Source organism: Drosophila montana, unplaced genomic scaffold (assembly GCF_035044405.1).
Source record: "Drosophila montana isolate Dmon_TW-CO22-7 unplaced genomic scaffold, ASM3504440v1 contig_786_1, whole genome shotgun sequence".
NCBI lineage: Eukaryota > Metazoa > Arthropoda > Insecta > Diptera > Drosophilidae > Drosophila > Drosophila montana.
In genome coordinates this window covers 492,060-505,201 of record NW_026999081.1, presented here as the reverse complement: position 1 = coordinate 505,201, position 13,142 = coordinate 492,060, and the positions used below count along the sequence as shown (strand labels likewise).

General features: G+C 42.8%; 1 protein-coding gene and 1 long non-coding RNA gene across 12 annotated transcripts in view; one reads left to right on the top strand and one right to left on the bottom strand.

Moving 5' to 3' along the window:
* The window catches only part of rg (rugose), a 259,509-nt gene that overhangs the window by 226,392 nt on the left and 19,975 nt on the right, over positions 1-13,142 (top strand). For 5 of the 10 annotated variants that reach the window (XM_064698965.1, XM_064698958.1, XM_064698961.1 and 2 more), the window contains 9 exons: positions 188-401; positions 8,146-8,398; positions 8,471-8,613; positions 8,879-9,069; positions 9,302-9,492; positions 9,581-12,085; positions 12,154-12,515; positions 12,575-12,889; positions 12,948-13,055. In XM_064698965.1, the coding sequence (XP_064555035.1) occupies positions 188-401; positions 8,146-8,398; positions 8,471-8,613; positions 8,879-9,069; positions 9,302-9,492; positions 9,581-12,085; positions 12,154-12,515; positions 12,575-12,889; positions 12,948-13,055 (4,282 nt within the window). Of the gene's footprint in view, positions 1-187; positions 402-1,345; positions 1,369-8,145; positions 8,399-8,470; positions 8,614-8,878; positions 9,070-9,301; positions 9,493-9,580; positions 12,086-12,153; positions 12,516-12,574; positions 12,890-12,947; positions 13,056-13,142 lie in introns of those variants that run through there. The other 5 variants (XM_064698960.1, XM_064698962.1, XM_064698966.1 and 2 more) reach the window with 2 other exon arrangements.
* Positions 2,617-13,142, bottom strand: part of LOC135440015 (uncharacterized) — a 101,701-nt gene continuing 91,175 nt past the window's right edge. For both annotated transcript variants that reach the window (XR_010438224.1, XR_010438225.1), the window contains exon 4: positions 2,617-2,800. This is a non-coding gene — a long non-coding RNA (uncharacterized LOC135440015). The remainder of the gene's footprint in view (positions 2,801-13,142) is intronic.

Below are 13,142 nucleotides of genomic sequence, written 5' to 3'. Positions count from 1 at the left end.
TTGTGTTTCTATTTGCAATATTCCCTTTTGTGTTGGAATATCATATTTCATATAAGCGTTTAATTTCTATTTGGGCATGTGCTCCATTTCCGTTTATTATTTACATACATTTTTATATCAATTATAATTGTTATTCTACATTCATTCATTTCTATTCCATTCTCATCCGTTCCTTTTGCATTTACAGCTCGAAGCTGTTGGGCTTCATTTGCGAACTGGTGGAGACATCGCAGACGGTGCAACAGCACATGATACAGAATCGCGGCTTTCTAGTGATATCCTTCATGCTGCAGCGTTCGTCGCGCGAGCATCTGACTTTGGAGGTGCTCGGCTCGTTTCTCAATTTGACCAAATATCTGGTCACCTGCCTGTCGGCCAACAGCGACTTGCTGCTGAAGCAGGTAAGTGGGCGCAAGGCCCAAAATCAATCCCAGCATCTGTACAAAGCATAACAACTAGATCTACTCTTTGCCGCTCTATGTTAATGTTAATGTTAATGTTAAGAAACTGAAACTCGCGCTTCAACATCGATAAGCCCCGAAACGATTTATCGATAGCATGCGACTGACATTTTGAGGGGCGCAGTGTCTTGGCAAGCATGCTTCAAAATTATAATTATAAATACTCAGTATTATTGACGCCTAGTAATATGTCTCTCTATGATATACGTATATTGCCTATGTTTAGTAACTATTTATATACTTATATATATATATGTCATTGTATATGTCTGTTATTAAGTTCGATCTAAGTTCGCGTCGCAATGTACATCCCCCAATCAAAACGAATGCATGACAAATGCCGCCCGCGCCGTGAGTTTTTCTTTTTATCATTTCTATTATTTTTCAGTTCCGATCAGACCCACAACTATTAAAAGTTCCTGTTTCCAAGCAACGCCTACCTTCAAATTTAGCATTTTATTTAAATTGTTTCACTCCTGCCGCCCACCTGGACACGCTCATGCGTCGCGTCGTGTCAACATGGCACAAAAATGTATTTAAAAAAAAAAATATTTTAAAAAAATGCAATATAAATGTATTTCCACTCGTTTCACGTTCGCCGTTTCTCATCATTTTTGTGGCATGTTTAACACCTTGGCAAACAAATTTCAAATGATATGCAAAACCCACTCATCTGCTCTCTCTCTCACTCTTTTTATATTCTCACTCCCTCTCTCTCTCTCTCTATTTCTTTTTCTCTGTTTCTGTATGTATATCGTCTGCCTATCGCACTGTCTTTGCCCTTGTGTTGTTCTTGTGTTCTTGGTGTTGATGTTGGCGCCTGCAACTCCTGCTCCTTTTGGTCCTTCTGGTCCTCCTGCCGAACGGCGCACAGTTGAGCACGGGCCTGCGTAATCCTTTCAAAAAAGTAAACACAAAACGTAGCAAATCAAATACACACAATTTTCTTGCATTAAGTCCTTGTATTCGCTACTCGTTATTCGTTACCCGTTACCCGTTACCCGTTACTCGTTACCCGTAACTCCTCTGCTAGCTAAATTCTCTAAAGCCCAGAGCCGCTTTCCCACTTCCTAGACTAATCCTTAGATATATACTCTATATGTGCACATGCATATATATATGTGCGCGCATATATTTACTTACTTATATACCAAGCAATAACTTTGTTTATTCTTTATCCTTTTTATTCACGCTTTCTTATTTATTTGCTCAACACACACGATAAACCAGCAAAATCTCAAGCAACAGCCCCAAAAACTACTCGAATGTGTTCCCTTTCGCTCTAGTCCGTTTAACATTTTATATGCTTAGCTCGTTGTTCACGCACCGGGGATTTAATCTAGATGCGAAAAGAATTAATCAGAATAGTTAATACCCTTACTCCGAAGATTTAATACCCTTGTAGATATTTGTCTTACGGTGTTGCAGATATGTGAGCATTATAAATCTCGTAAATGCTGAGTTTGATGAAAATATCGAGGAAATCTGAATATTTTGCCATATAAGAACCTACCGTCGACCGATCTTTCCTATGGCAACTATATGATATAGTGGTTCGATCAAACTTTCCAGACAGACAGACTGACAGATGGACATGGCTATATCAACACGGCTGTTGATGCTGATCAAGAATATATTTACTTTATGGGGTCGGAGATGCTTCCTTCTGCCTGTTACATACATTTGCACAGATACATTATACCCTTTTTACTAATTTTTAATGGGTTCAGGGTATAGGAAGTCTCTTAAAATATATGGCAAACGGCTCGCATGAAATATGAAATACTTGCTCATTTCCTTCCCACAAAAATGTTTGATACTGTTTTTATTTTTAAATTCATGTTCAATTCAAATTTTATTTTAAAAATTAAAAGTAAATAACATATTTTTTAACTTAAAATGTAAACGCATTTCTTCGGCAATCTTATAATTATAACAAAGGTTAATACATAAATAAAATAGTTGTATTTAAAACTATTAATGAAAGAAAATAAATTACATTTTCATTTTTTTGGCATCAGCCTTTTCTAAGCGCGCCACTCTATCCTGCGCGTATTGAAAGTATTTTTGCCTTACGCGGTCGAAATCGCATTCTTCCAAACTTCTGTTTTAATGCATTTGCAGACAATAGCAAAATCATATTAATTTGCACAAATACAGGTTATAAAAGTAATGCTAGCTTCGTATTTCTAATGTGATTTGAAGGCCTCTAACACACATTTTTTCTTCGTCCCACGCGAGGAGCATTGATTTGCAACATCATCCGTTATTATTTGGCGCCAGGTGCTCCTCTCGAATTTGTCGAACGGCTTTTCAGCACTTGCGACTTGTTTAATGACCTTGAGAAAAATGTGAGATTTATAAGTGAATAGTAAAATTAGTTACTTTAGAGTTTCCTTACCAAATTTTCAAAGGACTTCTCTTCCTTAAGACATTCTTCAAATGCCTATTTGATATTTTAAAAAATCATCAAAAAAGGTTGACTTAACAAACGAATCGTTTTTTGGTCAACAAATTTTTTTTACCCATCGATTTTTAATTTCGTTGAATGCCAATTGATAATAGGGATCCGTAAGAAATAAAAAACATATAATATGTAAAAATCGGACGATATATACCCGAGGTATTCAAAAAAAATCATCCAAAAAGTTTTGATTTTCGAACCGACCCCGATTTTGAGGAAAAACGTGATGTAACCTCTTGCCAATTTGATCAATTTAAGTTAAAATTTAGATTTTCATTTTTTTGATGCCAACCGATAGTACTGAGCCTTACGAGTCCAAAATGGTATAAAATTACAAAATCGGACTTTATTTGGCCGAGAAATTCAAATAAAAACATCAAAAAAAGTTGACTTTACAAACGAATCGTTTTTTGGTCAACAACTTTTTTTAGCCCATCGATTTTTGATTTGCTTGAATGCCAATTCACAGTAGGGAAAAAATCATTTGAAAAGTATTGATTTTCGAACAGGCCCCAATTTTGAGGCCAAAAATTTATAATATGAATTTCTTCTTCGATAGTACCATATAATGGTGGCGGGGATAGCTATAAAATGAAAGTTAGTTGATATATATACCATTCTATAGGCTACATGTCAAGTTTGGTGAGTCTAGCTCATATAACTTACGAGATTTGCGCAATAAACAGGGTTCTAATATGGATTTTGATCGATTACTTTGAAACGAGGCAAGTTATCAATTATCGGAAACAAACTTGTACTATGGCTATTGATGCTGATCGAGAATATATATACTTTATGGGGTCGGAGATGCTTCCCTCTGCCTGTTACATACATTTGCACAAATATATTATGCCCCTTGTAACCATTTTTAATGGGTTCAGGGTATTAAAAGGGGTATCTCTCATTCCGAAAATATATTTTTCTCAGTCCCACTTTATAATACAAATAATTTCCATATCTTTTGCACTCCTTCGCGGGTTTCTGTTGTCTTCTGTTTAATCGAAGCGTGTTTTTTTGTTGTTTTTAATCATTTTTTTCGTTGACTGTTGCATGCTTTAGGTACGCTTAAGAGCTACCAGTTTTAATTGGCCAGTTTTAATTGGCCAGCAATTGCAAAAGCTGTTCTTATTATTTGCCCTGCTTTTGCACTGAGTTGGTTTGTGTTGATGCTTTGCACTTGTTTACCCAAATGAGTTTCGCATGCCATTTGCCATCCAAGTCAAGATTAATCGAAATTTTAATGTGCTTACTTTATACCCAGCTGATTCGCTCAGTTATAGAGCGTATAGAAAGTCCAAAAACTTGCAATGAAGAACCAAATAATGAACGAGCTTTTGAAATAAATGTATTTACAACTGAAATCTAAATTCTTCTAATTTGTCTGCTCTCTCACATTATTTCTCCCTCTCTCTCTCTCTCTTTCTCTCCCACTCTTGATCTGATTTGTTATATGTTCCCTGCTCTGCGGTTTTTTGTTTTTGTTTTTAATCAATCCCACACACAATTCGCAATTCGCACAACCCGCGCCCGCTCATTCCCTCATCGAACTATTTGCTCATTTTAATTATGCTTCATATTCTTTGAACGCGCCTTCTCAATCAATCAAAATTGTTACATCTTGAAACGCTTCTTTTCAATCAACACATAAAACAACAACAACAATAACAACAACAACAACAACAACAACTGAACTTAATACCAATATCAAATATCTACAACAGTTCTACCAGGTGAAGCTCAATTCTCAAATTTCTTTTACTCAACTATCGTATTGTACAGTCTATATAAACGTACCTTATCGTTCCGTTCCGTTCAATTCCGTTTCGTTCCGTTTCTATGTGTGTGTGTGTTTGTTTCGTTAACGTTACTCAGTGTCTTTATTCTAAAGTGATTTGTATTCAATAACTAGTACATTTACCTAATGTACTGTCTCATTCCAAATTGTTCCACTTTATTGATATGTGTATATAGTACATGTGTATCTATTGTCGGTAGCCCATCAAGCATAATTGGTGTTAAATGTTCATTCATTTGTGTATTTGAATTCATATAGTTGCTTTAAAAGTGATATATCATTTGTTTCCATTGTTTCACTTCATTGTAACAGCATTTATCAATTAGTTAATTTACAGTAAATGTTCTTATGCTGCTATATTTTGTATTCAGTTGCTTCATAAATGCTGTTCCATTCACATTGTTCCATTTCATTGTTATATATTCATGCGCTAGGCACATTTATACCGCAGCATTACTCTCAGGTTCATGCTGTTGTTCAAAATGTTTACTATATACCCATTTGTGCAGTTGATTCATTTGCTGCTTCATTCCACATTATCGTAAGAAACTCATACTTAGTTTTTTGAACTTAATTTCTTAATAGATCGTATTTCTAGCTCTAAACTTGTATATTTATCAACAAGTGTACAGTTGTCTTTCACATGCTGTTCCATTCCACATTGTTTCAGCTTTTTTTTTATTTACTCTCGGAGAGCCTCGGAGAGCAGCCTCTCAATTATGGAACTGCAAAATCAATCATATGTGGAGATATATTAATTGCGAATTTTTTTCTAGTTCCTCGTCTCATTAACACAAACTTCCGTTTCAAAGCTCATCGTTCCACACAGCTCTCGACTGAAGTTGCTTCATTGTGAATTTACATAATTTGTTTAATTGGAGGTCGACTTCACACCTTAACCCAACTTGAACTCATTTGTGTAACGCGTCGCCCACTCGAGAGGGCTGGGCAAAAAATGTGTATAAATTGCCAGGCGAAACTAACTTTTTTTTTTGCATTTTCAGCGCCCACTTTTCGCAAATATATTTTTTTGTATAGAATATTTATTTTCGTGCTGCTGAATCTCTGAATCTGTTGTTGTTTTGGGATATTCAGTTTTCAGTTTTCGGTTGCCGTTGCCGTTGCCGTGTTCCCTTATTATTTTACACTCGTGCACAGTTTTTAATTGGGAAACTTTCGTGGACAGCTGGGCGTGGCACTGTTATTGCCACATCGGGTGTTCCATTGTTATGTTTGCTGCGACCAACGCTGGCAACGGCAGCGGCAGCAACAGCGGCAACAATAGCAACAAACAGAGCCAGGCCAAAAAGTTTGCCCTCTAGTATATGGTCGGGTGCGAATTGAATTGAAGTGGTGACCCGCATCGCCAGGCCATGTGTGAACATATCGCCCGCATATGCATATGTACATACGCATATATATAGATATGCACATATATATTTCCTTTTTTGACAATTCAACAATTAAAATTTGAGCACAAATATTACACAGATATCTGTGCAAAAAGTGCCCGCAAATGAAATTTTAGTCCAATCGGAACGAATACGATTTTTAAAGCGATTAACAGGAAAAACATCATGAACTTTACAATTCAACTAGCCTGAAACATTGCAGTCGGGTGCAATCGACTGCGCGATACTCTTGCGCAATCTAATCACAGCTTGCAGTAGGCACCTTTATTGAAATATATCGATATTTATTGGTATCGATATATTTCGTGTGCACTCAGACTTGCTTTCAAATTGTGTAAGATATGGATTCTTGCAATTTTCCACGTCTCCAGTGGCTGTTACCTGCATACTTTATCTTAAACGGGTATGCACGAATATATATACCCAATTTACAGGCGCAAATTTTAATAGTTCCGAAAAAAATTGCATCGGACCAATATACTTTTTCGACAATCTGAACGAGTATAAAACTTAATTTTTGTTTCACCCAAGCTATATACATATATATTCAAAGGTATATATATATATATATATATCAAATCATATTTTTTATATATATTTAACATGACTTGAGCGGACAGAGGGAGGCATGCCAAGACAATCTCTGCTATTCTGGAAACTATATGGAAAAGCCTAGGCTAGGGTTAATGCTTGTGTATAGTCTTGGGTCCCGATTCCCTTTTATATCCTCTTTCTATGCATATCATAGAATCGGAGAGCCACACTCTGCAGGCGCCCAGGTTAAGACGCACTGCTAGCCTAGGCTCTGCTTGACTAAGGCTTAACTTAGTTCATTCGAGTTTTAACTTAATTCCTTTTGGATCAGCAAATCAACTGAGCTAAAGCAAGTTTCTCTATCCTGTTCCTAAGTCTGTTCCGGTTTTTGTTTTTATTTTCCGTCTGAACCGAACTCTTTACACGAAACTTTTCTTCAGCTGGATCTAGGCTTATTCTCGTATCTGTTTGTTAACATGGATATAGATTTAATATATGCTTCTTATGTGAGAGCTTTTGTTTTAGCTATGAAATCGGCCGCTGAGCATGATTCGGTTTTATTTTATGTCCTTAGTTAAGACCTATTCCTAAACTTGAGTAAAGATCTATTGGTTAGACCAACATCGGAGTTACAGTTGCCGGGCTCAGCTCAGGGCCGGAAACTTATTCTGAGTCTGGGTTTTTTATCTGATCAGTTTTGCACATGATGTGGAGCTATTAGCCCTGAATTTGTTCTCAAACAATCATTGATCGATCTACATTAATCTTAACTTTATGTCTTACTCCTAGAAATATTTGAATGTTTATCATCGCATTTCATATATTGCTGTCTATTATGTATCCAATATCTAATTAATACTAAAGTTATGTATGCATAAGATCATTTATTATAATTTTTAGCGTAATTAGCTGAATTAATTAAGCTTAGCTTAGTTCTCGTTTTGGAATGCTCTGAAAAAAAAATTAATTAATCTGTTGATTACTTTGTTTGTTAATTTCTCGTTTTATGTTTTATGACAAACGTTGATAAAAAATAAATTGATTGCTGTTTGCTGCATGTGTTACCGTTGTTCAATATAACGAATCCTACTACTACTACTACCAATCCTCCAAATATATATATATATATATATATATATGTATGTATACATGTATATATACATATATGTATAAATAACCCTATCCAAATCAATCGACTACAACAACAATCAACATGAAACTCATGTAAACGTATGTATACAAACAACAAAAACAACAAAATGTCTTTTGTTCTTTCGCTACTCTATCTATCTATCAATCTCTCTCTCTCTCTCTTTCTCTAAAACTAACCCAATTATTTAACCATTCAACTAACCAACTATCAAATACTCTCACACACACAAACACACACACACACACGCAAACATCTTCAATCCTTGCAATTTCGTTGAGTCTCTGATATCTGAGGACAGCATAAGTTACTTGACTAATTCGCCGCAGTTGTTCTGTTTCTCGTTTCTCACGTGGCAGCTGCTCGATCACGTGCTCTTCAATCCGGCCCTGTGGATCTATACGCCAGCCAATGTCCAGGCACGCCTCTATTCCTATCTGGCCACCGAGTTTCTCAGCGATACACAAATCTATAGCAATGTCCGCCGTGTAAGCACCGTCTTGCAGACAGTACACACCCTCAAGTATTACTATTGGGTCGTCAATCCGCGCGCCAAGAGCGGCATCATACCGAAGGGTTTGGGTAAGTCTCATTGCTACAACTGGGCAGCTGTGGGCTTTGATGTTGACGGTGCGTTCCAATCGATTGTTCCAGATGGTCCTCGACCGGCTCAGAAGGATATTCTGGCCATACGCGCCTATATCCTGCTGTTCCTCAAGCAGCTAATCATGATCGGCAATGGCGTCAAGGAGGATGAACTGCAAAGCATACTCAACTATCTGACCACCATGCATGAGGTGAGTGTCTAAAAATGATGAGAGGCGGTAAACGTGAAAGGTTTCCCTTTAAGTACATTTTAAGCTGAGTCAATTAATAATGCAGCTGAGAGCTCAGCTAACAAAAGCGACTTATTTCCCGCATCCTATTATTAATTCAGCTTTAAAGTCTAGCAAATCCCGCATGTAAAAGGATTATAGATAATAGAGAGAGAAAACCTTAGCAACGCACAGTGGCTGCTAATTAAATGTTATTTATTTGGAACTCTTTTTGTCATTTGCATAGGACGAGAATCTGCACGATGTGCTGCAGATGCTCATCTCGTTGATGTCGGAGCACCCGAGCTCAATGGTACCTGCATTCGATGTGAAGCACGGCGTGCGCAGCATCTTCAAGCTGCTGGCGGCCGAAAGTCAACTGATACGCCTCCAGGCGCTCAAGCTGCTCGGCTTTTTCCTCTCGCGCAGCACACACAAGTAAGTTCAACAAATAATGGGTTGGATTTCTCCGTGCCGCGGTAATTGTGGTTAGCGGGAGGGGGCTTAAATAATGGATTCCAGCCTGGTTAGGCATGGGCCTAGTCTGCCCTCCGTTTGACAAACTGCCGTGTAATGCACATGCTCATAAATTTTTGCATGTGTCTGGTTTCTCTTAACCTTTTCTTTGTTCTTTTTCCAACTGTTCCCCCAACTCCGACAACCGCTGCAGGCGTAAGTACGATGTCATGTCGCCGCACAATTTGTACACGTTATTAGCGGAGCGTCTGCTGTTATACGAGGAGTCATTGTCGCTGCCCACATACAATGTGCTCTACGAGATTATGACGGAGCACATCTCACAGCAGATACTGTACACACGCCATCCGGAGCCGGAGAGTCATTACCGTCTGGAGAATCCAAGTGAGTAATTCCCTGGCCCCTTTTGTATTTAGCTCTAGACTTAACACCAAATCCCGAAATCCTGCCCCAAACCACAATCGCAACGCAGTGATACTGAAAGTGGTCGCCACACTAATACGCCAGTCGAAGCAAACGGAGTCCTTGATCGAGGTGAAGAAGCTCTTTCTGCAGGACATGACCCTGCTGTGCAATAACAATCGGGAGAATCGTCGCACCGTCCTCCAGATGTCCGTCTGGCAGGAGTGGCTCATTGCCATGGCCTACATTCATCCAAAGAACACCGAGGAGCAGAAGATCAGCGATATGGTCTATTCACTGTTCCGGATGCTGCTGCATCATGCCATCAAGCATGAGTATGGCGGCTGGCGCGTCTGGGTGGACACTCTGGCCATTGTCCACTCGAAGGTCTCGTACGAGGAGTTCAAGCTGCAGTTCGCCCAAATGTATGAGCACTATGAGCGACAGCGCACCGATAACATCACCGATCCCGCCCTGCGTCAGGCCCGCCCCATTAGCACCATCAGCGGCTGGGAGCGTGAGGAGCTGCAGCAGCAGCAAAACGGTCCGGTTGCCAGCGCGCAGCAACAGCAGCCGCAGGAGTCGCAGCAGCCGCAGCAGTCACAACAACAGCAGCTGCCGGACATAAAGAGTGCCGTTTCGATAGCCTCGCTGGAGGATGTGCCACCCGTGGAGGAGGAGGCTGAGGAACTGGAGCTGGAGAGCATCGATGTCGATGCACAGGAGCTGCAGCTGACAGGCGATGCGGCCGCATCTACTACCGAGTCTTGCGTCTGTGCTGCCAATGGCGAGTCAGCCGAAACGGAGCAGGAGCAGCAGGAAGAGCCGCCTAACAAGTCGGTGATTGCCAACATTTCGGATGTGTACAACGAGCAAATTAAAACAGACGAGGCGCTGCAGAGCGCTCCGGCGCCCACCTGTAATGGCACTCTCAGTCCCAGTCCGGCGGAGCAGACGGAGCAGCCGGAGCAGACGGAGCTGCAGGCCACAGCTGGTGGCCAGGCGGCGCTCAAGGAGACGCTCCAAATTGGCGAAGACTTGGAGGAACTGGAGCTGGCGACGGCTAAGGATGCGCTCGATGTGGAGCAGCATGTGGCACATGTGCTGCAGGTGTCCGAAGCCGCGTTGAACGATTGCAAGCTGACCGTCGATGACGTGTTGCAGGAGTCCTCCTCGGTGCTGAAGGACGAGGAGATCGAGCTGGCTGTCAACGAGGTGGTGCAGGGCGTGCTCAAAAGCGAGAAGAAGACGCCTGCGCAGGACAATGTCAGTCTGCTTAACAGCAAGAATCTGCTCAACCACAACAACAACAATAACAACAATGCCACTGAGACGGAACAGCAGAACAAGGAGCAGACGCAACAGCTGGAAACCGAGGTGAATGCCAACGAGATCCACAGCAGTGCCGGCGAGGAGCCAACAGGTACGACAACGACGACGACAACAACAGCAACAATAATGGCGGAGGAGAAAAAAGAGGCGCCTGAGCTGGTTCAGGAGCAGGAGTCGAATACAGCAGCAAGCAATCAAAAGACTGAAGATGCGGCCAACAAGCTGAACAACAACGAGAAACTGGAGGCCAGCAGCAACAGTAGCAGCCAGGAGCCAGCAGCAGGAGCAGCAGCAGCAGGAGCAGAAGCAGTAGGAGCAGTGGCAGACAGTGGCGACCAGGAGCTGAGCTCAACGCTGAGCACTAGCAACGCGAGCAGCGAGGAGCTAACGATGTCCATAACAAACGCATGTCCCGTGAGCACAGAGCCCGAGCTGGAGGAGACAACGGAGGATGTGGTGGCCACAGCGGTGCGCGACATTGTCGAGCAGCTCATCGACAAAGTAATCGATGCAGCCGAGGCCGAAGCCAAAACCGCAACCAAAACTGAAACCGCAGCCGAAATCGAAACTGAAACCAACAACAACGAGGTGCAAAAGGAAGCCACAAAGCAGGCAGCTGCAGCTGCAGAGACAGAGACAGCGACAGAAACAGAGACAGAGACAGCGATAGAAACAGAGACAGACGCAGAGACAAAGACGCAGCCAGACCAGGAGCAGGCGAGCGTTGCCGCCGCTGCCGAGGAAATCGTACACGAGATGGTGGAAGCAGCACTCGATCTGGCCGAGGAACAAGCAGAACCAGACCCAGACCCAGAGCCAGAGCCAGAGCCAGGCAAGGAACAGGTGTCTGGCATTGTGAACGCCGTGCTGGACACTCTGGTGGATGAGACCGTGAAAGCTGTGGCCGCCGAGCAGACCACACAGACCTCGCCCACGCCCGACGAGCAACCAGCACGCATGGAGTCACAAGCCACGTCAATGGACGCAACAGTTACGGTGCGCATGAAGCCCACCGAGGTGGACTCAACCACGCAGACAACGCCAAAGAACGAGGCGGACGCTCTAAAGAGTCTCGACGAGCTGCCCGATGCGATGGATGATGATGCACAAGATCCAACCAGCCCAGACGCTGACATCGATGCCGACGACGACGACGACTACGCCGCACAGCAGGCACAGCCGGCGACCATTACGTCAGCTGCTATAGCAGAAGGCGGCACACAGCAGGAGGGCAATCATTATGGTAAGTACTTAGGAGCCGCATTTTGGCTTCAATCAAACAGTGGCTCACAATCAATGTGCATTCCACAGTTGCGGCAGCGGCTGCGGCTGCGGCTGCAACCGCCGGTGCCGAGGGCAAGCAACAACGCTCCAAGTCCGGCTCCACACGGCCCATGTTCAGTCCGGGACCGACACGTCCGCCGTTTCGCATACCGGAGTTCAAGTGGTCCTACATACATCAGCGACTGCTCAGCGATGTGCTCTTCTCGCTGGAGACGGACATCCAGGTGTGGCGCAGCCACTCCACCAAGAGTGTCCTTGACTTTGTCAACTCCAGTGAGAACGCCATCTTTGTGGTGAACACCGTTCATCTGATATCCCAGCTGGCCGATAATCTGATCATTGCCTGTGGCGGGCTATTGCCGCTGCTCGCCAGCGCCACGTCTCCCAATGTAAGTTGCCCAGTCTGTTGTCCCCTAATCTTTTAGCTAACGAGCGTGTTCTCTCTCAGTCGGAGCTGGATGTGCTGGAGCCCACACAGGGCATGCCACTGGAGGTGGCCGTATCCTTTTTACAGCGCCTCGTCAATATGGCCGATGTGCTCATCTTTGCCACATCGCTGAACTTTGGCGAACTGGAGGCCGAAAAGAACATGTCCAGTGGCGGCATCTTGCGCCAGTGCCTCCGTCTCGTCTGCACCTGTGCCGTGCGCAACTGTCTCGAGTGCAAGGAGCGCACGCGCTACAATGTCGGCGCCTTGGCACGGGATGTGCCCGGCGCGGCGCATCTTCAGGCGCTCATACGCGGCGCTCAGGCATCGCCAAAGGTAGAACAATTGTACTCAACTTAAAACGCATTTCCAACACTGTTTTACGCTCTTACAGAACATTGTCGAGTCAATCACCGGTCAATTATCGCCCGTCAAGGATCCTGAGAAGCTGCTGCAGGACATGGACGTTAATCGTTTGCGTGCCGTCATCTATCGGGATGTGGTGAGTGCCACATGACTTTCTCAAATCTCCAATTGTTTCTTTTCCACTTGTGCCATTCCATGTGGTTTTATTCCAATTAGTTGTCTT